The sequence below is a fragment of the Lycorma delicatula genome, chromosome 1 (genome assembly GCF_047948215.1).
Source record: "Lycorma delicatula isolate Av1 chromosome 1, ASM4794821v1, whole genome shotgun sequence".
Lineage (NCBI taxonomy): Eukaryota > Metazoa > Arthropoda > Insecta > Hemiptera > Fulgoridae > Lycorma > Lycorma delicatula.
In genome coordinates this window covers 302,192,433-302,219,015 of record NC_134455.1, presented here as the reverse complement: position 1 = coordinate 302,219,015, position 26,583 = coordinate 302,192,433, and the positions used below count along the sequence as shown (strand labels likewise).

The 26,583-nt window shown below is 29.5% G+C and overlaps 1 protein-coding gene across 2 annotated transcripts; it reads right to left on the bottom strand.

Moving 5' to 3' along the window:
• Positions 1-562: 562 nt before the first annotated feature.
• On the bottom strand, positions 563-26,583 carry LOC142318335 (invertebrate-type lysozyme 3-like). 2 transcript variants are annotated; one of them, XM_075354918.1, is made up of 6 exons: positions 26,194-26,583; positions 25,700-25,782; positions 21,416-21,518; positions 9,592-9,780; positions 6,393-6,466; positions 563-1,092 (listed from the first exon to the last, which is right to left on the bottom strand). In XM_075354918.1, the coding sequence occupies exons 3-6, from the start codon at positions 21,474-21,476 to the stop codon at positions 916-918; spliced, it is 501 nt and encodes a 166-aa protein (XP_075211033.1). In that variant the 5' UTR covers positions 21,477-21,518; positions 25,700-25,782; positions 26,194-26,583; the 3' UTR covers positions 563-915. The 2 variants fall into 2 exon arrangements, with proteins under 2 accessions (XP_075211033.1, XP_075211032.1); XM_075354917.1 differs by having other exon boundaries at positions 21,416-21,656; positions 26,194-26,582.

Genomic DNA, 26,583 nt, shown 5'->3' with positions numbered 1-26,583 from the left:
AATTTGATTTTTTAGTCCAATCTATAATTATCCAAGCTTAATTACTTGGAACAGACTATAGTGAACAAGCAATCAAATTTTAACAATTGTAAAATTGTTAGCATTACAACAGATTATTTTTAGATTTCTTCTACTGACTTACGGCTACAAAATTCTTTGCATTAGTCACACAATTAAATCTTTAAGTTATTTAACACAGGAATATTTTCTTCTTATACGCAAATTTATTACGATGGAAGTGCTTACAATGGATAGAATGTCAGAAATGAATTACATACCTATCCATTCTTTTAGTTATTGTAATGTTCTTTTTTTTACTTTATATATGTTTCTCAGTGAAAATAGATGAAGAGAATCATCCCATGAAGAATAAAAAAAAGATAAAAGAAACAAAAACAATGCAAAGAAAGAAAATATCTTACGACAGAAAATATCTTTCTAAAAGAAAAGGAGTAAAACAAGGAAAACCACTTAGGATTTGAAGATTTAAAACCACAGTTAGAAAATGCAACACTTTATTAGGGGAAAAGTAATCAGAAAGAATGGACTTACAAAATCATTTTTAAATTAATTTTATTATATAATTAATGCTACACATAATACAAATATTTATCATTATAATTAATAACACAGTTATTGTTTATCTTAATAAACACAAAATGCAATCAAACAATCATTGCAATCATTTGTGATTAATAATCACAAATGCAATCTGTTCAAACATAAAGAAGATTATCAATAACAATTACAGATGATTTTGCTTTTTTCTTATTTTCATCTCTTTTTCCTTTTTTGTAATTTATGGAAAAAAATTCTTTCAGATTTTATTGTTGTATTCTAACTAAGCATCTTAAGCACCTTAAATGTATATATTAAATAATTCTAAAGTACAATTTGCATCTGTGTATTTAAAAGTTATTTGTGTCTACAACCAATTGGTACATTTTCTGGAGCTTCATTTTCACGTAAACATGAACATATTCTATCTTTGAAAGTGTCTACCAGTTTGTGTGAGCAAGCTGACTTCTGCAAACCATATTTATGAATATGACCAATATCTAAGCAGTCCACATCACCATCATCATTACAGTCCTAGAAAAAAATTATGCAAATTTACAAAAAATTTAACTAAATAATTAACTAACTACATTGTATTTGAACGTAATTTTTGGTTTTAGAAATAAGTGAAATATTCTTTTTTATGTTAACACAGAATTACCTGTTGTCCCATTCAGTATTTCATGCCTTGTGCAGTAGAATGTTTCTTATTAAAAAAAACTGGTATTGGTGAGTTTGCTACTACTAACTTGAAATCACCAGATAATTTCATAATACATAACTTAAATGGCTAGCAAGCTTGTTTTTTTGCATATTCAAACTGTCCAATTATAGAAAAATAATGTGTCATATTTATCCATAGCCATCTTTCCAAACTTTTGGTGGTGTTGGTTTCATAAATGCACCTGTTAGTTGTGGTATTTATTTTGTTAAACATCAAAAATTAATAAGTGAACTTCCTAACACTGCCTTGTTTGTGTATTTTAGATAAATTACACAAGTCTGCAAAGTTTGGGTTGTGGAATGTTTTTTAACTTTTGATAATTGATTCACATGTATTTTTTAGCATGGAATCCAAAAATAACCTTCATTTTTTTCCATCACATCACAATTTTTCGCTTCACAAATTTCAAAATTTGGTAAAAAGTTGAAAAATTGCAAAATTGTGATACTATAAAACAGACATAAGACTTTTTTTTCAATAAATTGATAAAATGTATCACTTTTTTGGCTTATACTATGCATTGTTATAGCTAAACAGTTGAGTGGTCTGGAGAGGATGGCGGGGGGGATTGGGTTGAAGATGACGAGACAGTGAAAGAGCTTGACCTACAGGTTGTGACAAGATGTCACATGTTTATTGGCAGCTATCTGTGCTACTCATGCACCATGTAACTATTATCAGTGCTGTTTCAACCATCAGCATGCGTAAATCGAGTTTTTTTCCGTCCTCTGTGATCAAACACGTTTTTTGCTTGTGAAAAATATATTTCAGGCCATAAAGCAAACTCTCTATTTTCCAAATTGCTTCAAGAAGCTGCAAAAATTCTGCAGATTCTTTTTGTTGTATTTGTGGTGAATTAATGGTGAAAAGGCAAAAACGAAATATAACAAGTTTCGTTCAACAAGTGTACCGTATGTATTTCAGAGTGAAAATAGAATCAAGACAAAATTTGTGCACCCCACTATGTTTGCTACACATGTGTTGAAGGACTTAGATGGTGGTTAAAGGGTGAACAAGAAGCATTCAGATTTGGAGTTCCAGTGGTGTGGTAAGAGCCACGAAATCACACCAATGATTGTTACTTTTGTTCGGTTGGTGTTCACGGTTTCAATTTGAAGATTAAAAAAAAGAATCATTTATCCAAATATGCCATTCACATTATGCCCAGTTCCTCATGGTCCAGACATACCAGTGCCAATTCCACCAGAAAATTCAGCTGAAATAGACAGTTCTAAATGTGATTTAAATGAAAATAACATTGGTGAGTATGGACCTGGATATAGCTGTGCACCAGAGCTTTATTCACAGTCTGAACTAAATGATTTTATTAGAGACTTACATTTGACCAAAGAAAATTCAGAATTGCTAGGTAAGAGGCTTAAAGAGAAAAAAACTGCTACCAGCTGCACCTCATTTTCCTGCTTTAAGTACAGATAAAAGGATTTTTTCCATATTTTTCAGAAGTAGGAGAATTAGTCCTCTGCACTGATACATGTGGATTTTTAACTCGATTTAATATTCTGTATGAAAGTACCGATTGAAGACTGTTCATAGATTCATCTAAAAGAAGCCTCAAAGTTGTACTTCTTCACAATAGGAATATGTATCCGTCAATACCTGTTGGACATTCAGTCCATTTAAAAGAAGTTTATGATAATTTGGAATTTGTTCATGATAAAATTAAATACAACAATCATAAGTGAATCACATGTGGCCATCTCAAAATAAAATCTATGCGCCTAGGATAGCAAGGAGGATACACAAAGTTTCCTTGTTTTTTGTATGAATGGGATAGCAGAGACAGAGAAAATGATTGGATAAGGAAAGATTGGGCAAAAAGAGCTTCATTAAAACCTGGAACCAAAAATGTGCTCTGAAAATCTCCTTCCACATCAGCATATCAAGTTAGGCTTGATGAAGCAATTTGTCAAAGCCTTACCAAAGGAAGGTAAATATTTTAAATTCATTTGTGACAAATTGCCAATGTTATCAACAACCAAAATAAAAAGGGTGTCTCACACCAGAAAACTTCTCAGAGATGATAATTTTGAGAAACAAATGGAAGTTGCAGAAAAAGAAGCCTGGGGATCCTTTAAAGACATAGTAACCAAGTTTCTGGGCAATAATGATTTAAACCTCAAATCAATCATTAAGAACATGCTGCAGAAGTAAAAAAATTTAGGCTGTTCAAGAGCTTGAAGGTTCACTTCCTAAATTCACATGTGGACTACTTTCCTGAAAATTTGGGTGAAGTTAGTGAAGAAATGGGTGAGAGATTTCATCAGGACATGAAAGAAATGGAAAGAAGATATCAAGGAAAATGGATTACTACAATGATAGCTGATTATTGCTGGATGTTAAACTGAGATGAACCCTATAAAGAACACAGAAGGAAAAGTGCAAAGCAGAGTGAGTATAAGTGGTTTAAAGAAACTTTGACACATGGAAAAAAATTGTAAGTATTTTACATACTTTGTTATTAAGGGTTGGTGAAGAGGGGATATGGTTTCCAAAGGCATGACATATCTCATGAAAATTAATTAAATACAAGTAAATAAAATTAATTATTTAAAAAATCCACTATAATAGAAAATATACTTATTTTGTGGCAATTTTCATTAGAAATTAAAGTGTTAATGATCCCCCCTGTCTCCTCTTCAGACCACTTGACTGTTTAGCTACAAGAATGCATAGGATAAACCAAAAAAGTGAATTTAAAAAAAAAACTTTTATATCTATTTTATTGTATCACATTTTTGCAATTCTTCAACTTGTTACAAATTTTGAAATTTGCAATTTGCGAAAAATACTGACGTTATGTAAAAAATGAAGGTTATTTTCAGATTCAGCACCAAAGAATACATAAAAATAATTTATCAAAAACTGAAAAACACAACCATCATCAAACACAACCATCAAAAACAGTTCATCGAAAAATACAGAGTGATTCAAAGAAACGGGAAATTTTGAAAGTTGTGTTGGTAGCCCTGGGCGATTGGTACCACTTGATAAGTGGCTCCAGTCTCTCTAACCTAACCTGCCATTTAGTTGTCATGGATCCTTGGAGCGGTGCGCAACGTGCATTTGCTATCAAAGCGTTTTACAAAAACAATGACAGTGTGGAGGGAGCGCGTAGAGAATTTCGCCGTCATTTTAATATGGGACGGCACGATCATGTTCCATCAGCACATGCAATTAAAACATGGATATCTAATTTTGAGGAAACTGGTTCGGCAATGAAAAAGAAACCTCCAGGCCGTGAGCGAACCGTCCGTATACCACAGAATGTTCAAGCTTTACAATATGCTGTCACACGAAGTCCACGTCGGTCAATCCGTCGTCTCTCAGCATCTTTACAATTGCATAGTTCAATTGTTCGAAGAATGTTAGAGAAGGACTTGCAATTCCATCCATACAAGTTGCAGATCGTCCAGGAACTGAAACCGAACGATGCAGTTGTGCGAGCACAATTCTGTAATGTAATGCTTCAGAAGATAAATGATAACAGATAAGAGTTTGTTCACGAACTGTGGATGTCAGACGAAGCGCATTTCCACCTCAGTGGATTTGTTAACAAGCAAAATTTCAGATACTGGGCACAAGAAAATCCTACGCAGCTACACCAGCGTCCGTTGCACAGCCAGAAAGTGACCGTGTGGTATGCTATGTCATTTTACGGTGTTATAGGCGCTTATTTTTTTGAGGATGACAACGGTCTTGTGATTACAGTGACGTCGGCTCGTTACGTAGCCATCCTTGAAACCTTTGTTGTGGAACAACAAAAGCGATATCCACCAATTCTTAACACAGCCTGGTTTCAACAAGACGTAGCAACGTCACATACTGCACGAATATCGATGGCAGCTGTACGCCGATAGTTTGGACAACGTGTCATTTCACGTAATGGTGACATTAGATGGCCTCCCAGATCGCCTGATCTCTCAGCTTGCGATTACTTTTTGTGGGGTCACCTTAAAAGCAAAGTGTTCCACAGTAGACCTGCTACAACGGAAGTACTGAAGGCAAAGATCCGAGAAGCAATTGCGGAAATTCCAGTTGAGATGTTACGTCAAACCATGAACAATTTAACGAAGAGACTTCGTGAGTGTTTACGTAGAAGAGGAGGTCACCTGCAAGATGTCATCTTTAAAAAATAAACTAAAATGTATGTATCCTAAAATGGCAACATTTGAACAATTACATGAAATAAAATTCATTTTCTAAAAAAAAATGTTTCATTAACGTTATTTAATTTTTAAAATTTCCCGTTTCTTTAAATCACTGTATAATAAAAATTCCATGTATACAATAAAAAAAAAACTTTAAAAAGATTAAGAAAATTCAGAATAGAATGGAATGAAAAACCACACGATTTCGAATGATGTAAAAAGTAAACAAATATATTAGTAAATATATTAAAATTGTTTTGTTACAGAAATATTACAATTGTTTTAAAAATTGTTGAGGTTATTTAAAAAAAACAGCATTCCACAAACTTCAAGTGGTGTAGTATTTTGAGATGATGTTGAAAATTTGGAACTGAATCTTAAAACATACACTTTTGGCACTGTCAGTATGTAATGTTTAATCAGAACCATAAGCTGTTATATTATTTGGCATAGTTGAATAGTATAGCTTTTGCAGAGTGATTATAATTTTAATACCTTTATGATCTACAACTGACTATAAAAAAATAACTGCATTATTTTTCTATAGTTTAAAAAATTGCATACCAAATAAATTTTGTTGGTAGTTCACAATTTTACTGGTTTTTACAACATACCACAGTACAATTTTTCAACTTTTTCTCAAAGGTGTAATAATTTACTCAATTTGATATTTTGCTACATATGTGTTTTAAATCACAGACATCTTCAAAATATGTAAAGTACATGCTCAACTTCTATAGGTAAAAAATTAATCTTTTTAAAAGACAAAATGTGTTCCAAGTATAAATTATTTTTTTAATTAACTAATTTAAATTTTCCAATTAAAAATATTGGTTTTCCCCAACAACTGATTTAAAAAGCCAGTTAAGTTAATTATATTGCTTCTAATGAAAGGAAAGTACCAAAATAATTAAAATTTAGATTGATATAAATCCAATTACCTGTTTAAACTTGTTCATATAATTATAGACAGTTCTTGTAGCACAAGTTGGATCAGCTGTACAGCGACTAAATGCTAAAAAAGTAGTTAATAGAATAAATCAATTTTTTTTGCACATACAAAAGTCATATTACTAAAATATATATATATATATATATATATATATATATTATTTTTTTTGGGATGTGATTATTACATAGGTTGGCTCGCTCAAAGTTCACCTGACTTTCTTCTGTGCAGGAGATTATCGGTTCAAGTCAACTTTAGATCCAGTATAAGTATTTATGTATAAAATAAAACTTAAATTATATCTTAATATCATTGGAATTATTTAAATAATCTTAATGTATTAAAATACTGTATCTTCTTAATACAGAAAAAAATTGTGATATTGTGAAACTTGTGATGTTGAACATGTTTCATAACAGAGGCTGAGTTATTGCATAAACAAGCAATAATTTTGATTTAGAATATGATCATAAACCAGACACTTTGATTGAGAAACTAAAGAATTCCTCTGGTTTCTGAAAGAATTATTACCCCCAATGAAGTAAAACTTAATAAATCTGTTCTCCACAGGAGTGATAATAACAAATAATAAATCTGGCAATGGGCAAATGAAATCCAGAAGCATCATATTTGGAGTTAATGTAGATATTTGAATATCAAAGTACACCACCAAAAAGTTTTTAATTTAGGATTAGCTCTGATAGCAAGTTCTTATGATGCTAAGACGTTAAAACTGGTTTACAAGAAGCTAAATATTTTTCATTTGGATCTAGCAACTGATATAGTTGCATCAACAAATGATGGTGCTGCTGTTATAAAAAAGTTTGGCCAAATATCATCAATAATTAATCAACAGTGCTATTCACATGCCATACACTTAGCAATTACTGACATATAAAAATAAAAATCCTGTTAAAATAGATGTAAATGCTACAAGTGAGGACTCTGAAAATAACGAGTCTGAGAATGACTGTGAGGAGTTAGAATATCTCAAATAAGAAAAATTTGCAAATATTTTATAAAATCCCCTGTCAGAAAGAGCATTTTTCAGAATTATGTGAAACAGAAATACCAAAAAGAATTAAATCTGATTCTTGACTGTCAAACGAGATGGAATAGTTTAGAGCCATGTTAGAAAGATTTGTACAGTTAAAAGAATGTGTTGTTTTAACTCTGAATGACCTTAATCCTTCTCATATGTGGAATGAAGATGAAGAAGAATATTGCAAAATTGTAGAGCTTCTTAAAGTTTTAGGACCAGTAAGATTAGCATCCAAAGCCTTGCAATTACTGAAACAAAATATTAACTTGCAAAGGATCATCCATGAGCAGCCTCCACAATCATTTAAAAACAGTCCATGAAAAAATAACAGACAAAAAATCATCTGATGTCAGCCCAAGTTCACAAAAAACAACCCAGCATCTACACTATCTATGTTGAGAATAGCAATAAATAAATATCTACAAAAACCTGAAGAGTGACTTCCTCTAGTCCTCAAACATTAAAGAAGGAGTTTTTGGTCTTGAGGGCTACAAATAGAAGAACAAAAAAATTTGTTTTATTATTTAATGCTTTAAAGACAATTAAGCCCAGTTCAGTAGCAAATGAGCAAGTTTTTTCTATTTCTGCTAACTAAGCAAAAACGTTTTGGTGACTAAACAATAAATCCTTCTTTGCTTTTTGAAGTCACATTTTATTAAACAAAGAAAGAAGTAAAATAATGATTTACATAAATATAAAACATTTGTTAATTTCTGTGATTTTTAAGGGTATTATTTTAAGTTTTTATGTGAATAATTTTATGCCAGTTCGTATATGTATCTTATGTTTTCCTTTTTTGTATTTTTGAATTATAAATTTAAAAAAATTAAAAACTTCTATTTTAAGTTGTAGATATGTCTTGTTTCTTATCTGAAAAAATTCAAAGCCGGTTTAATAGAAAAGTTTCAACATTAACACTACAACATTAGTTATTAACATTATTAAATCAGTTCACTAAGTTAAAATTTAGAAACCGCTTTTTTAAAAAGTCAGTTTTTATGTAAACCCTACTTCACGGAGCTGTCAGTCTTGTTTCTCTCCCACTGCCTGTATATATATATATATATATATAGAGTATACACACTGATTGTATATGTATGTCCAAGGGTGGTGCACCTTTGGGCTGTATTGTTCATGCCCTTTTGCAAGGGCATGAACAATACAGCCCAAAGGTGACGTTACGTTTTAATGTGACAAGTGAGCGGTAGGGACACATAGGCGGGTGCTGTACGGCGCCCAGCTTAACCGCTCACGCAAGATAGGAGCTCATTAGGAGCAATTAGGATAACGAGGTCGCAAATCTGTTTCGAGGCACAGTAGCCGTTTATTGGCACAGTACATTTGGTCTATGCTCTAGGGCGACCGAATGGGGTGGTGGCGGGAGAAATGCCAGCTAACCAAATGCCCTTTTGCAAGATAGGGATGTTAAACTCTTAAATAAGAGAGATTTCTTGTTTGTATTAGGTAGTCCTGTTTCTTCTTAATTCCAACATATCTATTAAACTTTTCTCATAACAGTGAGTTTCATTAACAAAGTTATGAGAGAGGCATTAGTTCTACTTAGATATAAGTTATTTTTATAAATAAGAAATAAAAATGCCTTTAACATAGATCTCCAATGTACTTTATAGGTTTTCACCAATGAGTTTTGGAAAGATCTTGATATAACTTTTTAATTTCTACACTTTATAAATAAAATCTATCCCTTTATTAACTAAGCCTCTTAAAAACAAAAGTTTCAAATCTTAACAATAGATCCTCAATCCTTGGTATTCTTTTCTTTCATTAAACTATACTTAACTTCAGGAAAAGTATATTCACACACATATTTATGTTTTAATATACAAATAAAAAATTTTGGACATGCTTTTCACAAGGAGTATGAAATGCCTGAATAACAGAAAAAAATTGTCAGACTGTCACTATAACCAAAATATAAGGCCAGTTCATCTAGTAGCAGCACTAACTTAAGTGAATGATCAATATTAATCCATTTCAAAGGGATTTATTTGAAAATCACAAAAATGTTTGGCCACGATCACTAACCAACAAACAGAAAAAAAATCTTTTAGATTACATATGTATACACTTCCAAATAAAAACTGGAATGAAAAAACAGAAAACAAAAATAATTTTTACTTTTAATTACCTCCAGGATTTTCTACATCATCAGATTCTACTAGAGGTTTATCACCATCTATCCAGAATGGTTCTGTAATTTGATATGGTCCACATATGTTGTTGCTATCACACCCAAATGATGCATTACAATTTGATACTGACTCACAGAGACACTTTAAACAAACTATACCTACTGAATTTCTGTCAATTGAAGTAACTGTAAAAAAAATGAGTAAAGTATTAGGCATTATTATTTCAATAAATATTTAAGTATAATTTCAGTAAAGTATAATATTTCTGTATGAGCAAAATTAAAATCTGTTTTGACAAGATTTAAATTTAGTAAACATTATTAAATCAGTTCACTAATCTATACTTTTGATAAACCTTTGGTTCGCCTTAGATCACACAAGCATTTGGTTTGTTTTCAAACATGTCACTGACATGGATGATATTTGCAGGAAAAAGATATTTGGCTGTAAAAAATCTTATATGTAGCTGCCTAAATCCAGAAGAATCTAGAAAAGCAAATATCATAAACAAAATGAAGATGAAAGATGTTCTCATTTGTTACTGATTAAAAACTAATTTCACACTTCACAAACTGCATCGTTGTATTTGTTATAAAACAAGTACAACGATATTGTTATAAAAACAATTTGTTTTTAATGTTTCACAGTTTGTCTGATGAAATGAAGCTAATTGTTTCACTTTTTTAGATATCTTTACCGTTTCCTATTTCAGGTTAGTAAGTGATATATATTTCCTATCAATTTTAAATGTCTATTTTTTCTTAGGAGAATTTCAGAATCCAATTTATTCATGTATTTTAGTAATTAAAATGAAATCTACAGACTTATTATTTATTTTGGATAAAATGTACAAATTAAAGTAATAGATCTCAAAAACACATCTGTTCTAGCGGTAAAGGATATTAAATAAAAGATGTAAGATAACTGTATTGTATAAACTGAGTAATCTATGTGTAATTAACAGATTATTTCACCCTACAGAAATCATAATGTTTTATCTTTCTGATGTAAATATGTTTTATGACAAAAAATATTAAATAATTTGTAAGCATAATCTAAAAAACCAATCTTAAGTAAAAATCTAGTTCCTTAATAATAGATTAATACCACAAGACAAGGATCATTTTAGATCAGATAACAATATCCTTAGACTCTCTATAGAGAATGCTAACAATAAAGAGTTCATTACAAATAAGTATTTGATTGAGATTATTATATGTTATACAAATTACATCAGGATAGGTGTGCAACTCCATGTTTAGAGATAAAAGTTACAGCCTTAGCATTTAAAGGAAGGAAGGAAGAAAGCACTTGGAAAAACATCCCTAAAACCAAAATTAAAAATATAAACAGAAGTGATTAATACCATATTTTATAAAAATAATAAATATTTGTACATGAAATATAATAGTAGAGCAATTATGAGAGGATAATAAATAAATGAAATTAGAAGAAAATAAAATATCAATTTTTGTTAAGATTCAATGCCATATAAATTGACACAAAGAATAAAATTTATTTGTTTATATTTTTTAATTATTAGAATATTTAAAAACTAATTACTTTCAGACATTTAACAAGAATGCAAGAAAAATTCAGGTTTTTTTTTGAATAATTTGTGTTATTTAAAAATTTACCAGCCATTACAATATCTCATATGCAAATACACTCATCGCATGTATGTATGGGAAACACACAATACAGATACAAATATTTACATTAGTTCAAGGTACCAAACAAAAACCCACCGGATTGGTGAACTCATCTTCCCAGCTGATTTGGAAGTTGAAGGTTCCAGTGTTCAAGTCCTAGTAAAGGCAGTTACTTTCATACGGATTTGAACACTAGATCGTGGATACTGGTGTTCTTTGGTGGTGGGGTTTCAATTAACCACACATCTCAGGAATAGTCAAACTGAGACTGTAAAAGACTACACTTCATTTACACTTATACATATCATCCTGAGAAGTAATACCTGAATGGTAATTCCCAGAGGCTAAACAGGAAAAAGAAAGAAAAGGTACCAAACAACAAGAAACAGATCTGAATGAAGGCTATTTTTAATAATTAAAATTATTAATTTTTGTTTTCATATCTTTCTAATAGAAAAATATGATACATAAAAGTCCTCTGCTACCACAGTTTTCAAGAAGCAGCTGATGATCTACACTAGTGATTCTCAACCTTTTTAGCTCCACGACCACAAAAAAGTAAAAAAAAATATATATAATAAATATTTTGTGATCCCCAACCTCAACCCAATGAAATCTACTTAAAACTATTTAGCTGCATTGGTAGCAACGAGTATGAACATACATGTATGAATATACAAACATGAGCAATTTACAGGTTTCAACTTGATTTGTAAGTGCTCCTTGTAATTTGATCAGCTTGCATAATATTCGCTGTCAGAGCGTCATGTTCAAACATGCATATAATACGTTTGAACACGTCGTAATCTTAGCAGTATAAAAGAGGCGTCAGAGATCACAGAACATCAGTTTAATTTCAAATAAGAACTATGTGTCTGGTACCTTTATTTAAGTTTTTAAAATAATTATAATTATCATTGAGGATTGGGTTTTTAGTGTACAGTCACGGTGTAACTGTTTTGTTATTTTTTTAATTTGATCTTATGCAAAATGGATAAATTAGTGAAAAAACAAAGTGCGTGATCTACATCCAGTGAATTGATTGGTAAAAAGCAATATTGTACAATGGCAGTTATTTAAATTATGGTTTTACTTAATTGGATGGAAAGCCACAGTGGATTGTTTGCTTTCAAGTCCTCTCTGAGAAAGCATGAAGCCATAAAAATTAATTCGACACTTGGAAGCTAAACATCAATATCATAAAAGGAAACCCGTGGAATTTTTCGAGAGAAAATTACATACTCTGAGAAATCAACAAGCTTCTATTTTTAAATCAAATCGTAATGATAAAAGTACACTTGAAGGGTTATCTTATCTCATAGCATTATGAGTAGCTAAGATGTCCAAACCCCATAAAATTGCTAAAACCGTCATATTGCCTGTTTCAGTTGATATGGTCAGTGTTTTAATAGGTGGGGAAGAAGCAAAAAAACATTATAATGTACTGTACTTATAAATGTAAGTAAAATGTTTATAATAGACAATTATTTTCTCATAAAGTGATTTCATTATTGTTTACATGTAAAGTTGTAGACTAATTTTCTGACTTTCATATCATCGCAACCCCCAGGTTGAGAAAGGCTGATAACACAATCAAAAGTCTATTTTTAATCAATAAAGACAACAAAAATCTTTTTTAGTATTCAAAGATCCTAATTTTATTAATTTCAAAAAAAGGGTTATTAGTGCTTCTTTCTGAAACCGATTCAAAACTATTACATGGAAGAAATTAAAAAAATTCTTCATTCTTTTTGTACCTACTCTTAGGATATAAAAGATCTTAGCAAAAAAGTAGGTTAGAAGGTTAACTTGAAATTATCATAATTTTTAAAAAAAGGATTTACTGCAGACTTCTTAAATAGTGAAGGAAATATTCAAGATCGATTAATAAATCAAAAACGTAGGCTAAATTTTTTGAAACATAACATTTAATATGTTTTATTACGATGTAAAAATTTTACCGGGATAAAGAAACTTAATTTTTGAATTGCAGAGAAATTTTTTTTCTTTTTTTACAGATATCTTTGCTCTTCAGACCAAACTATTTAATAATAAATTAATTAATAACATAAATAAAATTTAAAAATTTTGGGGAGATGTTTGCTTTCTCAGTTATTTAATTTTTTTTTTTATATTATCTTATTTTTAGATTTTACTTCAATAACCAAGGTAAATGAACTACACAACCACTACAACTACAACAAATGTACTACAAAATGTTTAAACTTTAATTATGTTTTTAATTAATGGGATAAAAATGAATATGTTCTGAAGAAGCAGGGATCTATGAAACTATTCAATGGAAATCTATAAAAAGAAAGAACATACGAGGAATAATTTTTTAATTTCAATAGTATTCTGCTGCTAGGATGTAATTTATTAAACTATTTATTAACTTGAAAGAGTAGATTAATATGCTGAATTATAAGTTGTTGCATAGAATGACAAATAAAAATGTAATAATCTTATATACTAAACAACTTTACAGGAGTATCTGACGTTTCCTCAGTATTATTACTGAGGAGTAATATAATTATTCTGAAAACAAGTTATATTATTTTGCTCCATTTTAACAATTAAAGGCGCTTCTAGTACAACAGAAAAAATAAAAATAAATAATTAATCAGTTTGAGTTCTAAGTATTGCCGTAATAAAAATAATTATATTTTTACCAACAAAAACTTATTACAAGAGGACGAACAAGGTCAGAGACTACACAAAAATAAAAGAATTTATTTTAGCCAAGAGGTGGGAGTTTACACTCTTTTCTTATTTGCTTTCCCAATAAATATATGCCTATGTTCTTTTTTACTCCTCCACGTTCGCTAAATATTACCATTGAACTGTCCATTTTACTAACAGACCTTATTTTAAAAGATTGCCGTAATAAATCCGCGAGGATCATTATTCCCGTTGTAATACAAAAATATTTATCGTTTCTAGTTTTACAAGACCAGTTACAAAATCATTGCTAATTCCTAGTACAGAGGAAATTTTAAGTTTTATGGAATACACACACAGTTTAAACCACGTTAGCTGCGGCACGGGTAAAACGTGTCCCGTATGGACTAGTAATGCCGTGCGTCCTTGTCTCTAACCGCACCAGTTACATGCTAGGGTGTTAGTTAAAAGATTCTGTTTTGTGCGTTACGACCGACATATACCCCGTATTCGTGTTCCATCAAGTGCGGCACGGGAAAATACTTCCCGTGTACGTATTGTCTTTTTATTCTCCTTTTTGTATTATAACCAATGTTTAAAACGAGTTGAAAGGTTTTGCCACCTATCAGAAATAATATGAACTATCATATTCCGAAACAGTTTAGCTAAATTCCGTACGACATATTTGCTACAGCCGACTTAGTACAGAGAATTGTCACCTTGAAGAAAGAGGCAAATAAGTTGAAATAGTACTTCTTTTTACATAGGCACGATTTCTTTATAATTTTTTCCTGCTATAAACCACGTACGTAGATTACTTTTTTTTGTTTGTTACTTCAACAGTGGAAAAAGTAAAACTTTCTCATAAAAGCATTCAATGAATGATTTAAAATTTGAATATTTATGTTAATAAGTGGTAATTATTATTTTTTAAATATCGAGATATATCTAGAGTCTGTAATAAATTGACGTAATTAAAAATAGAACCTGTTAAAACCTTATTATTTGGCAAATTCACATTTGTCCATAAAATAAAATGTTACGGTAATATAAATTTCGATTCAGGAAGATACAAGAAAGCATTAATTTTAGAAAAAATGTGATAAATTTAATTACGTGAAACAAATCATAGAAAAAAGTAAACAAATGCATTGAAATTGACATATAGTAAATATGTAATGAATATATTTAATAATAAATGTTATGCCCCTCAACGAAAGAAAAAATATAGGAAATCCTTTAAAAAAATTAATGAAATTACCTAAAATCATTATTTTAAATGAAAACAATATTCGTAAAATTACAGTAGAAATGGACAAGTAATTAGAACAAATATTTAAGAACGAACTAAATCGAAATTCAAATAAAGAAAGATTGAGTTGAATTATTTGGATGAAACAAAATTGGAATTACTATCTCTATATTCAAAATTTAATATCTACATACCTTGTAATGAATGAATATCCAAACTGAAATATTTCGCTGAAAAAATCATAATTTTATAGTTAAATTACTGTGGGAAAGATTCACTACCCACCACAAAATAACCTTACACTAATGATACAAAATAATTTTTGTTCACTGCTTGTCTAACATGATATATATTTATATTTTCTTATGAGAAGGATTGAAGCGATTTAAACACAAAACCGGTTTTCCGTCACATTCATCACAATGTGTGTCCGGTTCTCGGCTCGATAAAGTTTGCCGTAAAATCTTGTAACAGTTACTAGATTTTTGCCCCGAAAATCTATTTTAAATGAACTGGATCGATTTTTAATGAATGAATTCTCTTAGTAGTTCTTGGTTTTTGCATCTGAATTGTTTCTGCAACCAGAGCTTTGATTATCCTTTCCTTAAAATTTAAAATTGAACATTTTTTTGATCTCCTACTGTATAAAACACATGCGTTGGTTAATAATTAACCAAATATTAATTCTAGGGCTACTTTTCTTTACCACTTCAAACACTTCTTAAAACTGTGTAGTATCTACTCATTTGATCATTGAAGTGGACACCTTTTTGGCATTGTTGAAATTAATTAAGCGATCTGGTTTTGTCACTGGTTCCTTTTACAAATTTTCTGTAAATAGTTTAGGTTTCCTCTTTTGTAGTTAGCAAACGTACCTGTCACTTGTCTTTCAACATAATTATTTTTGTCGTCCTTCATAACACCAATTATTTCTCCTTTTTAATTCTTTGGTAAACAATATTTTTCGGCAGATATTTCCGATCTTCTCGAAATGTTCCGCATATTTTTGTTTTTCGAGATAGCAAATATTTTGTAGCGTCAAAGCTTGTGTAGAAGCTATATACATAATTTATTCTTCCAAATTCCGTTAAATTTTTTAACAGTTCTTTAATTACAGATAACGCGTGACTTTCTCCGACATTAGTGTCTCCTTTCTCTTTGTAAATTTTAAAATTATACACAAAACAATTTGTAGTGCAAATTTTGTATATTTTCACACCATATTTATGCCGCTTATTTTTTTTATTCTGCCTGAAGGACAGCCAATCCGTCACGGTATCATAGACTCATCTATTACAGTGTTCTATCCCGGTTTATTGAAATTTTTGTAATAAATTATCAATTAGAAGGCGTACTTTATACCATTTATCATGTTTTTATCTGGAAATCATCAGCGAAATGCAAGCAACGAAGGAGCAGTAAAAATCGATTACGTATACGAAAAATTACATAAACATTTTAAAAATTAAATCGATTACGTATACGTAAAATCGATTACGATATAATATTTGAGATAAAATTATTGCGGTACATATTATCTTTTCACCAGTAAAGCTGCAGTTTTGGTAAATTAACCAGACTCACAGTCATAATAATGAGAAAAAATCTTTTCAATTCGTTTTTGTCAGTTTCAGTCCATTTTTTTATTCTGCTGTTTACAATAACATGCAAAGCCAAAAAAAAGAATTATGAATTGTGATATTTCTAGACGGTAAAGTTTAACTTTCATCATTGATCTCGCAAAAATAACTGTATTAAGTTTGAATTATTATTTCAAAAAATATATTATTGAAAAGCCTATTAAATTTTATTATTTTTTGAAGACTAAAAGGTAAAAAAATGGAATTTAACGTTTTTTTAAGAAATATGTTGAAATTTTTTTGATCGTGGTTGACACCTCTGAGAATGCGTGAAATATAAGATCTCTAAGCTAAAGATCAAGAGAAAGCAAATAAAAAATGTTTATTTTTTATTCTGATACGTAAAGTATTTTTGAGTAAAAATTCATGAAAACTAGTAGCATAAATGTTCTTACCTATTATTACCTAAAAAGAATCCCTAATAAAAATTTTAAAAAATGTTACAAATGAAAGTTTAATTTGAATTTCTTTGTTTTCTGTCTCGTAAAAATAAAATAAACTTAAAAATACAAAATTTAAACGACTTTATTAAAAAAAATTCTGAGTTTCTTTGAATTATCTTCAAAGAAGCATCGTTTTGGTTGGCTTATTTTAAATATTAAAAAAAAAAATGTAACAAATCCGGTCAGGCTTGGCATTTTCTGTAAAATTTCCATTGCGTATTCGGCACAAGCTTCGAGCTTATACGGTGAATTGATCATTAAAAAGAAAACAAAAATAAATTTTTAAAAGTTATTAAAACCGTAAAAAAAGTACTAAACCACTTTTTTCTCTGTTCTTTATTAAATTTCGAGTTTTTAAGTCGCTGCAATTTAAATATGGTAAGTTTATGAGTTTTTAATTTCTAATTTGGGGCAGATATTTTTAAGGCAGATGTTTAAAGAATTGGAAAACAGAATCTTTTTTAGTAAATCGTTTAATTTTGTATTTTTAAGTTTATTTTATTTTTACGAGACAGGAAACAAAGAAAATAATATTTTGACTTTAATTTGTGACATTTTTTAGAATTTTTATTGAGAGATTCGTTTTCGGTAATAATATGTAAGAATTGGTACTCAAAAGAATAGCGGATATTGCAGCTCATAATATAATAGGTAACTCGCTTACCTATTATTATTATTTCAATTATTTTAATAATTCAAATTATTCAATTATTTTTAATAAAGTAGTCAATGTACGTTTGTGGTATGAGTAAATAAGTTACATATTTTCATATTTTTGCGTAATTTTCAAGGGAAATAAGTGCAATCCAGGGTTTATTAGGAAAACTACTTAAAACAAGAATGAGAAGAATTTGTCTCATCATAATTATAGAAGATAAGAAAAATTTACAAGGACGCTAGTCACAGAATTTATTTGTTGGAAACCAGTGTTTTAAAAAAGACTGTACAAACAGGAAATACGTAAGTGGGAAGTTTATTAACAATGATTGAAAAACTTTATTGTTAAATGATGGTAGGGATCTGTATAATACAATAGAATTTTAAACCTATAACGCGAAAGTTTTTTATTAAAGAATTCCTTAAGTTTTGTTCAAAGAATATAATTCTTTAGGTGGCTGAATATTCTTTCTACCTCATTATTTCATAAAATACATTTTTTACCTAACCAGTCTTCTTACATAAAAGACTAAGAATTTTATAAAAACCGTAGTTTTGTGCTCTAACATGTAAATAAAAAGATGAATATTTCAGAAATTCTTAAAATCCCGTTTTTTGGGGGAAAATCTACTGGAAAAACCTACTTAGTTTCTTGACAATTAAAGATATTAAATTAGAACCATTTTTTTAATTATTCACTGATCGAGAAAATTAGAAATATTTTGTATCAAAACGTAAATCCATAAAGTTCGTATCAAACTTTCTTAAATAGTGTCTTCAATCTGTAATGGCCAACGGATTTCTGTTCCCATCTATAAAATTAAATGCCCTTCTAAGTTGTATTCATCTACTCCTTCCCCTTATCAATCAGTTTCCATCATTATATGCCGAAGTTCAGATCTCAGTCAAACCAGTGCTAGCTCAGAATTCAAATTTTACAGTCGTTCATTTACTTAAGTTTCATTTACGTAAGCTTTACGAAAAACATTGTCTACAAAAAATCTTTAGCTTTTAAATTGTTAACTTGCATAACTAATTTGTAAACAATATTAAATATAAATGATGCATGCACCAAAAATGAAGCTATAAAAAAAGTGTAGAAACAGTCGAAGTGGGATCCACGTCACTGTATGTGGAAGAATTAATTTCTGCAAATGCTGTCGCAGTTTAGAGTTCAGGCTTCAAAAAGCCTTTTCTAGAATCCTTTTAAATTTTTGTGTAACCGGTTTCATATTAGGTTTTTGTGAACACTCTAAAGCGAACGTTTGAGTGATTTAGGCTGTTTCAAAGGTAACTTTCTGCTTTCAACTAGGATATTCTAAAACAATATTTCCTAATTTTTTAGATAAATAACAAATGATTAATTTTTTGTAAATAAATTATCCTTATTTTATAAATATGGCTAGAAATACTTTTTTAACATTTCGTAACAATTATTTATTTTATTATGCTATTGCTTCATTAAAACTTGTTTTTTTATTTATACTTTTTATAAAATGTTGGGCTTTTTAATACTAATTCTCAGTGTCTAATGAATTTATAACAATCTAAATGATATCTAGTTACAAATGTTATCATTTTTTTCTATTTTGAGCTTTTCATTTTCAAATTTATTTCAATAACGGTTTAGCAACCTTATTCTATGTATTTATTAAAAATACACATTTTTGAAATTTCCTTTTTAAGCGCTATTTGATTCTCTCTGAAATCAGGTTTTGTTAACTTTACTTATTATTAAAAATTATGAATAATTTTTTTTTTATTAGTTACCTAAAACATTTAGTTACATTTCTTTTTTTTCTAATTATTTAATTTACTTTAATATTACATTTCTTTAGCAATATTCTCTAAAACTACACAAATTAGTATCATTACATTATATCCAGCTGTCAAAATTAAAAAAAAATCTATAAAAAGCTTTATCTACCTTTTTTAATCATAAAGTTTTTTTTTTTTTTTGTTTAGTATCTAGTAATTAATTTTTGTTTTAGCAAGCTAAAATGTAAAATTATAATTTACTATTTATTTTATTAACCTTCGAGTAATTATTGTACGTAACATCTATCAAGCCTTTAGTTTTTTAGAATCTTGATATTTGGGTAAAATCTGTTGTTCAGATTTTAAATACTCACGTACTCAAATTTAGAGAAATTGATTCATTAATTCGCATGTGAATGGCGCGCGCGCTCACACACACACACACACACACACAAAGCTAAATTATGAGTCCATTTAAATAAATAAATGAATTTTTTTTTTTAGCGAAAAACTTTTTCGCGTTATCATCGCCCTGGACAAAACAAGCTCCTTCTCGGATATCAAAAATATTAACAAAATTAAAGATTTTTAAGATTAAAACTAAGATGAAAATTATTATAATAACAAAAGTAAAACTAAAATAATAAAGGAGACGTAACCATTAAGATAAAATATACAAGAATAACAAAATAAAATCAAAATTCATGGTTGGTTAACATTAAATTTTTTGAAGTATATTAATACTTCTTAGAAGTAACAATACCCGGTCTAGTACATTTTTATTGTTGCCTAGAATGCGGCGAATGTCCCTCAGTAATTACTTAAATCATTAAAAAACCAACAACCAATCAAAAATATTCCAAATTGCACGTATATATGCAAATATTATAATAAATTCAAAATGTTCTAAATAATTATTTTTCTTAACAGGAATTTCACAACTTCATATAAGATTCCAATTATTCTCGGAAAAATAAAACGCAAATAAATTTAATTTTCAAAGTCTTTTCCTAATTCTATAAAAAGAGGATTTTCCTTAATTCCGTAAAATTTTCCTGTTGTTTTAAATCGTTTAATATTGTCATATGATAATAAATGAATTTTTGTACAATACTCAGGCTGTAAAATCGAATTCGATTGCGTACAATGAAAATAAAAAAATAAACTTCTTTATTCATTTCATTTCTTATTATAACATGCTAAACAAAAAAAAGATGATTTTTTTCGTATTTCAAAAAAAAAATTACAAGTTAAAAAGCATCAGACCTTTCCTAGGAATAGAGAACAGTCCCCCGACCATCACAGGAACAGGGACGTTTATCTTATGAAAAGAGAGGAAGATGTCGCTTGTCTGATTATTGATTTTATTTAATTGAACTAAGCATACTTATGTACGATAAATAGTACATTAAACTTAACGAGCTAGGAAACAGGAAAAACTATTGTATGCGGATGAAATAGTTACACATACAAAAACGCAAAAAGGCTCGTACACATTTTTACGCATATATCCTTTTTGTTGACATTAATTAATCTACAAATTTTAAGAGTAATAATATAACGCCTAAAGGAAATACCACAAAACCACATTATAAAAAAGTAATTAATTCAAATTGATTTTTGCCAAAATCATTCACAAAATCTTTTACGGTTGACAAATTAAAAAAAAAAACAAAAAAAACAACAGACTATTCATTTTATTCGTTGCTATTAAATTTGTAAATAATTCTTTATATCGGCGTGAATACAAAACTTACCAGCTATGATTGTTGCAGCTGTAATGATGGTTACTGTAGAAATACTCTGTAAATTATACATATTATTAAATATTTATGTTCCTCTAACAAAAACCTTTTCCTCCTGGAAAAAAAAAAACATTAACTGGCTGGTTGTGGTGTAGATTAGGAACGTTGATGTGCAACTATGTCAATCGTTAATCTCTTACCACAAATATAAAAACCCCCTCCACACGATGTTCACAAAAAAAAATATTCATTCCTAAAAACACGGAAAATAATAATTTTATCATCATTATTTAATTCATATTTCTGTAATTATTTGATAACAATCATATTACAAATATTAATTATTTAAGAGGTGTCAACACGTTACCACCTAAACCTGATGCATTAAATAAAATTATATACATTTATTGATTACATGCACATATTTCTTTTTTATTAAAAATTAAAAGTATGTATTTAATCACTACACTGGTTTGCAACAGCTAAACGATTCATTGTATAATTAAACAATTATTTATTATTATTATTATTATTATTATTATTATTATTATTATTATTATTATTATTATTATTATTATTATTATTATTATTATTATTATTATTATTATTATTATTATTATTATTATTATTATTATTATTATTATTATTATTATTATTATTATTATTATTATTATTATTATTATTATTATTATTATTATTATTATTATTATTATTATTATTATTATTATTATTATTATTATTATTATTATTATTATTATTATTATTATTATTATTATTATTATTATTATTATTATTATTATTATTATTATTATTATTATTATTATTATTATTATTATTATTATTATTATTATTATTATTATTATTATTATTATTATTATTATTATTATTATTATTATTATTATTATTATTATTATTATTATTATTATTATTATTATTATTATTATTATTATTATTATTATTATTATTATTATTATTATTATTATTATTATTATTATTATTATTATTATTATTATTATTATTATTATTATTATTATTATTATTATTATTATTATTATTATTATTATTATTATTATTATTATTATTATTATTATTATTATTATTATTATTATTATTATTATTATTATTATTATTATTATTTTTTTTTTTTTTTTTTTTTTTTTTTTTTTTTTTTTTTTTTTTTTTTTTTTTTTTTTTTTTTTTGAGGTTTTTAGGGGCATCGACTACTTTGGTCATTAGCCCCATCCCACTTCAAAAAAAAATAAAAAAAAGGTTCTTTAATTCATATTTCCATGATGAAAATAAGTGAGCAAAATTTCAATCTTCTAATTTAAAATCCACAAATTACCGCCTAGGCTTTCCTTTCGGCCAACCTTTTTTACACCGCTTTTCCATCCTGCGAACGGCCTCAACTTCCGACGACAGAGTGTCTGAGGCTTCGGACATGGCTTCGTCTTCTCTTTCTGACGCCAATGACGTTCGCCGGCTTACATCAGGTGATGAAAGCTTCAATGGTGCTGTGAGCATCGTTGCAATTGAGTCTAAACTTGCAACCGATGCACTTTCGGCGGCTGATGAACTCGATTCTATGTCTAAGGCTGTGCTTGGACCGGCTGATACAGATGCTCTCGCCACAGTTGTTCTCTGAGCTTTTGGGGCCTCTGTAGGTACAATTTTAATATCGTCTGTGTCCGGTGCTTTTTGGATAGTTACTTGCACCTCCATTTTGGTTGACGCAGATTTTTCCTGTACTCTTGTCACAGTATCCTTAGCTATATGACTCGTCGTCGGGATGATCTTTAGATCTTTGTCGGATAAATCAAGATTTTTCTTCATTACGTCTATTGCTGGAGTTATAATCGAAGATTTTGCCGGTTTTTTAAACTGAGCTGGTACGGGTCTTCTGTCGGCGACGTCAGTCCGGGAATGAGCCTTCTCATGTTTACTTTGTTGTATCTGATGAGTCGACTCGATCTTGGAATCAATGATTCTTTCTATCATTGTCGCGAGACTTGGCGCCATCGTATTAAGCAACTGCTCCACGTTGATTTTAGGTGTGGGGGGAGCAGCAGCTGCTTCTGCGTATGAAGTCGATGGTCTAGGTGTACGTAGGTTTACAATCTTCCTCGCTTCAGGGTAGCTGACTTTTTGAAGCGTTTTAACCTCCTGAATGGCTGTTTCTGATTTGTATACTGGGCAGTTCCTGGATCGACAGTTATGGTGCCCTTTACAATTAATGCAGACTGGAGGGTCTTTACATGGATCACCCTCATGTACCTTCATTCCGCATATACAAATTTCCTGCGCTTCACATCTAGCGGCAGTGTGTCCGAAACGTTGACATCTAAAACATCTCATCGGCTGCGGAATAAATGCCCGTACATCAAGCCGATGGATGCCAGCTCGTACCTTTTCAGGAAGACTTGGCCTATTGAATGTCAAAACATGAGAGGCCGAAGGAAGAATCTCACCATTTCGTCTCATCGAAAGTCTGCGACAATGTGTCACTCCCTGACTAGACATTTCCTGCACTATTTCTTCTTCAGTACAGTTAAGAAGATCACGGCAAACAACAACTCCTCTAGATGAATTAAGTGTACTATGCGGTTGGACCGTAACCGCAAATTCACCGATCTTCTTCAACGCCTGGACTTTCTGACTTTGCATGTCGTTTATAGTTTCGACATGTAATCCGTTAAACGTCTTACGGATTTCCTTGACAGGACCACCAGCACAATTTGTAATCTCTCTGGCAATTAAGAATGGACTTACCTTTTGGAAGTTACCATTCTCTTTTGTAATGACCAAAAATCTTGGTTTGGGAACGTTATTTCCAAACAAAGCTTTTCTCAAATCTTTACTGATTTTATCAGCATCTTTTCTAATTCTATCACTCTCCTTACTTTTTTTCCGCTTCGCTTGTGGCGAATCGGCGGTTTCTAAACGAGGGTGTTTACGTGCACCCTCTGCCACGTTTGAATGTTCAGAAAAATTCATGAACAGTGGATCCCTTCTGTAGCAAGGCTAGCCGCCGGGGTACACCCCCACTCCAGGGCTACTAACCTTGGAGGTCCTATCCGGTACTCCGGTGGAACCGGCATATGTCCTGGCAGAGAGCGGATGCGCAGTCTCTGCACTGACTCCAGGCCCCTACTCACCGAAGCTTTCAGGGCTCCCATGCTCCGAACATGGGCACCTTAACTACATGCTTGCCATCGCAGGGGGCATGTGGACAACGGAAGGGTCTCCGTTACACCTGCAATAACATTGACCCTGGCCGCCACATCGCCAGCTCTAAGAATGGTATGAATCCATTTCCAAAATCGTTTGTTATTTCATTTCCTGCAGGTAGCCAAAAATCCAGTCCGTTTAGTGACCTGAAGTTGGAACCAGGTCAAACTTAGCAAAGCATAACCGAGGAATTTACTCGGAACCCCGTTAGCCAGCTATATGTGATGTACAAATGTACAGCTGTTGCCGCCCTGGACGTGGAACATAGATGTTGTGTTCCGGACGTGGGGATTATCTACCTCAGGGCATTATTATTATTATTATTATTATTATTATTATTATTATTATTATTATTATTATTATTATTATTATTATTATTATTATTATTATTATTATTATTATTTTTATTATTATTATTATTATTATTATTATTATTATTATTATTATTATTATTATTATTATTATTATTATTATTATTGTTATTGTTGTTTTATTAACGTTCGCATCCCGAGCGATAAACATGTACCTGAAACTCTCAGGCAACTCATGCTTTCCATTATTATGCGAAAGAGGAATTTTTCTCTTTCGTCTATAGTATAATATAATGCATAATATGTCGATAACATCGTGTATTGTGAAAAAGATTGATTTATTAGAAACGAATGATTTTGATCGACTAAAATTAATTATTATATAAGAATATTTTCATTAAAATTAAATGTTTTTAAAAAAAAGAGCGGTGATGACAGATAATTTAATTTTTAAAAAGAAACGAACACAATAGTCCCATTGTTGTAACATTTTAACAAGTCAATGGTTGGACAAAAACTTTCTTCTGTCTTTAAAACTATATTGAATGCAGCTATTGGCGCTACGATAAGGAAAAAATACACCAAAAAAGCGGCAAAATGTTCAAGATAGACTAATAGTTTTCAGAAATGGAAATTCCGTTACAAACTTTCAACGGTCACCTTAAAAAAACAAATCAGTAGAATTAATTTAGGAATTGCATTTAACTTTTATTTAATACATTTTGATGTAATAAGTTAATTTAGTATTTTTTTTTACCTTTGCGAGTGGTATTTATTCTTCTTTCCCTTCTTCAAGAAGACGACAGAACTGGAATCATCTTCCCTATTCTCCCAAATACCCTAGATATAAAAATCATACAAAATCCTGCTTTAGTTATTATTCCACAGCGATTATAAATATTACATTTTTTGTATATATTAAAAAAAAAATTCCATAAATAATCTAATAAATAACTGATCTTCCACATAGAAAGACAATTGCTTAAACCTTAACTCTCAACATAGGATTAATAAGAATTAAATTATTTGCTCAATATATCATAGTTTATTTCAACAATAATAAAAACTAATAATGATACTCTTTTTCTTATAATACACTAAAAAGAAAAGAATTACACAAACACACGCACGCGTGCACATATATATGTAAACAATCATGTAGCTTTCTTTACTGTGTATTAAAATAACTTATTTTTAAATAATAATCTTTATTTAACGTAAATCATTATTTTTTGCTTTACGGTTACTCACTTCTATGCAAATCTAGACACGCTTAAATCTGAAAGAACCACTTGTCATTTGTATAATATTATGTTTAATAATACAATATTATACTCTTCTGATTTCATTTATTCTTGATGGAAATGTGCAATATTTCTTCAGCTCATAAACAAAGATCAGATAAGCTTGTTTCCTTTGAGTTTGTTGCTAAAATTTATTCTCCTCTAGACCTGGAAATAAAAGTTTTGTTTTTCTGATTTTCTTTATGTAACTTATAGTTAAAATATTTGGAAAAAAAACATTTGCTCAACAGAAGGACAGCAGGCATTAAATTTTATCTCATTCATTATTGGTCTTAGATTTGCCTGCTTCCTTCTTTAGATTGTTTACTTTCCAAAAAAAAGTTGATTTTTAAAAATG

What these genes read in the sequence shown, in the direction of transcription:
- LOC142318335 (XM_075354918.1), bottom strand. Translation starts at nt 21,476, where the DNA reads ATGTATAATTTACAGAGTATTTCTACAGTAACCATCATTACAGCTGCA. An exon ending in AGCTGCAACAATCATAGCTG is followed by an intron (nt 9,781 to 21,415) that starts GTAAGTTTTGTA and finishes TTTTTTTTACAG; the next exon opens with TTACTTCAATTGACAGAAAT. An exon ending in TGATGTAGAAAATCCTGGAG is followed by an intron (nt 6,467 to 9,591) that starts GTAATTAAAAGT and finishes CTACTTTTTTAG; the next exon opens with CATTTAGTCGCTGTACAGCT.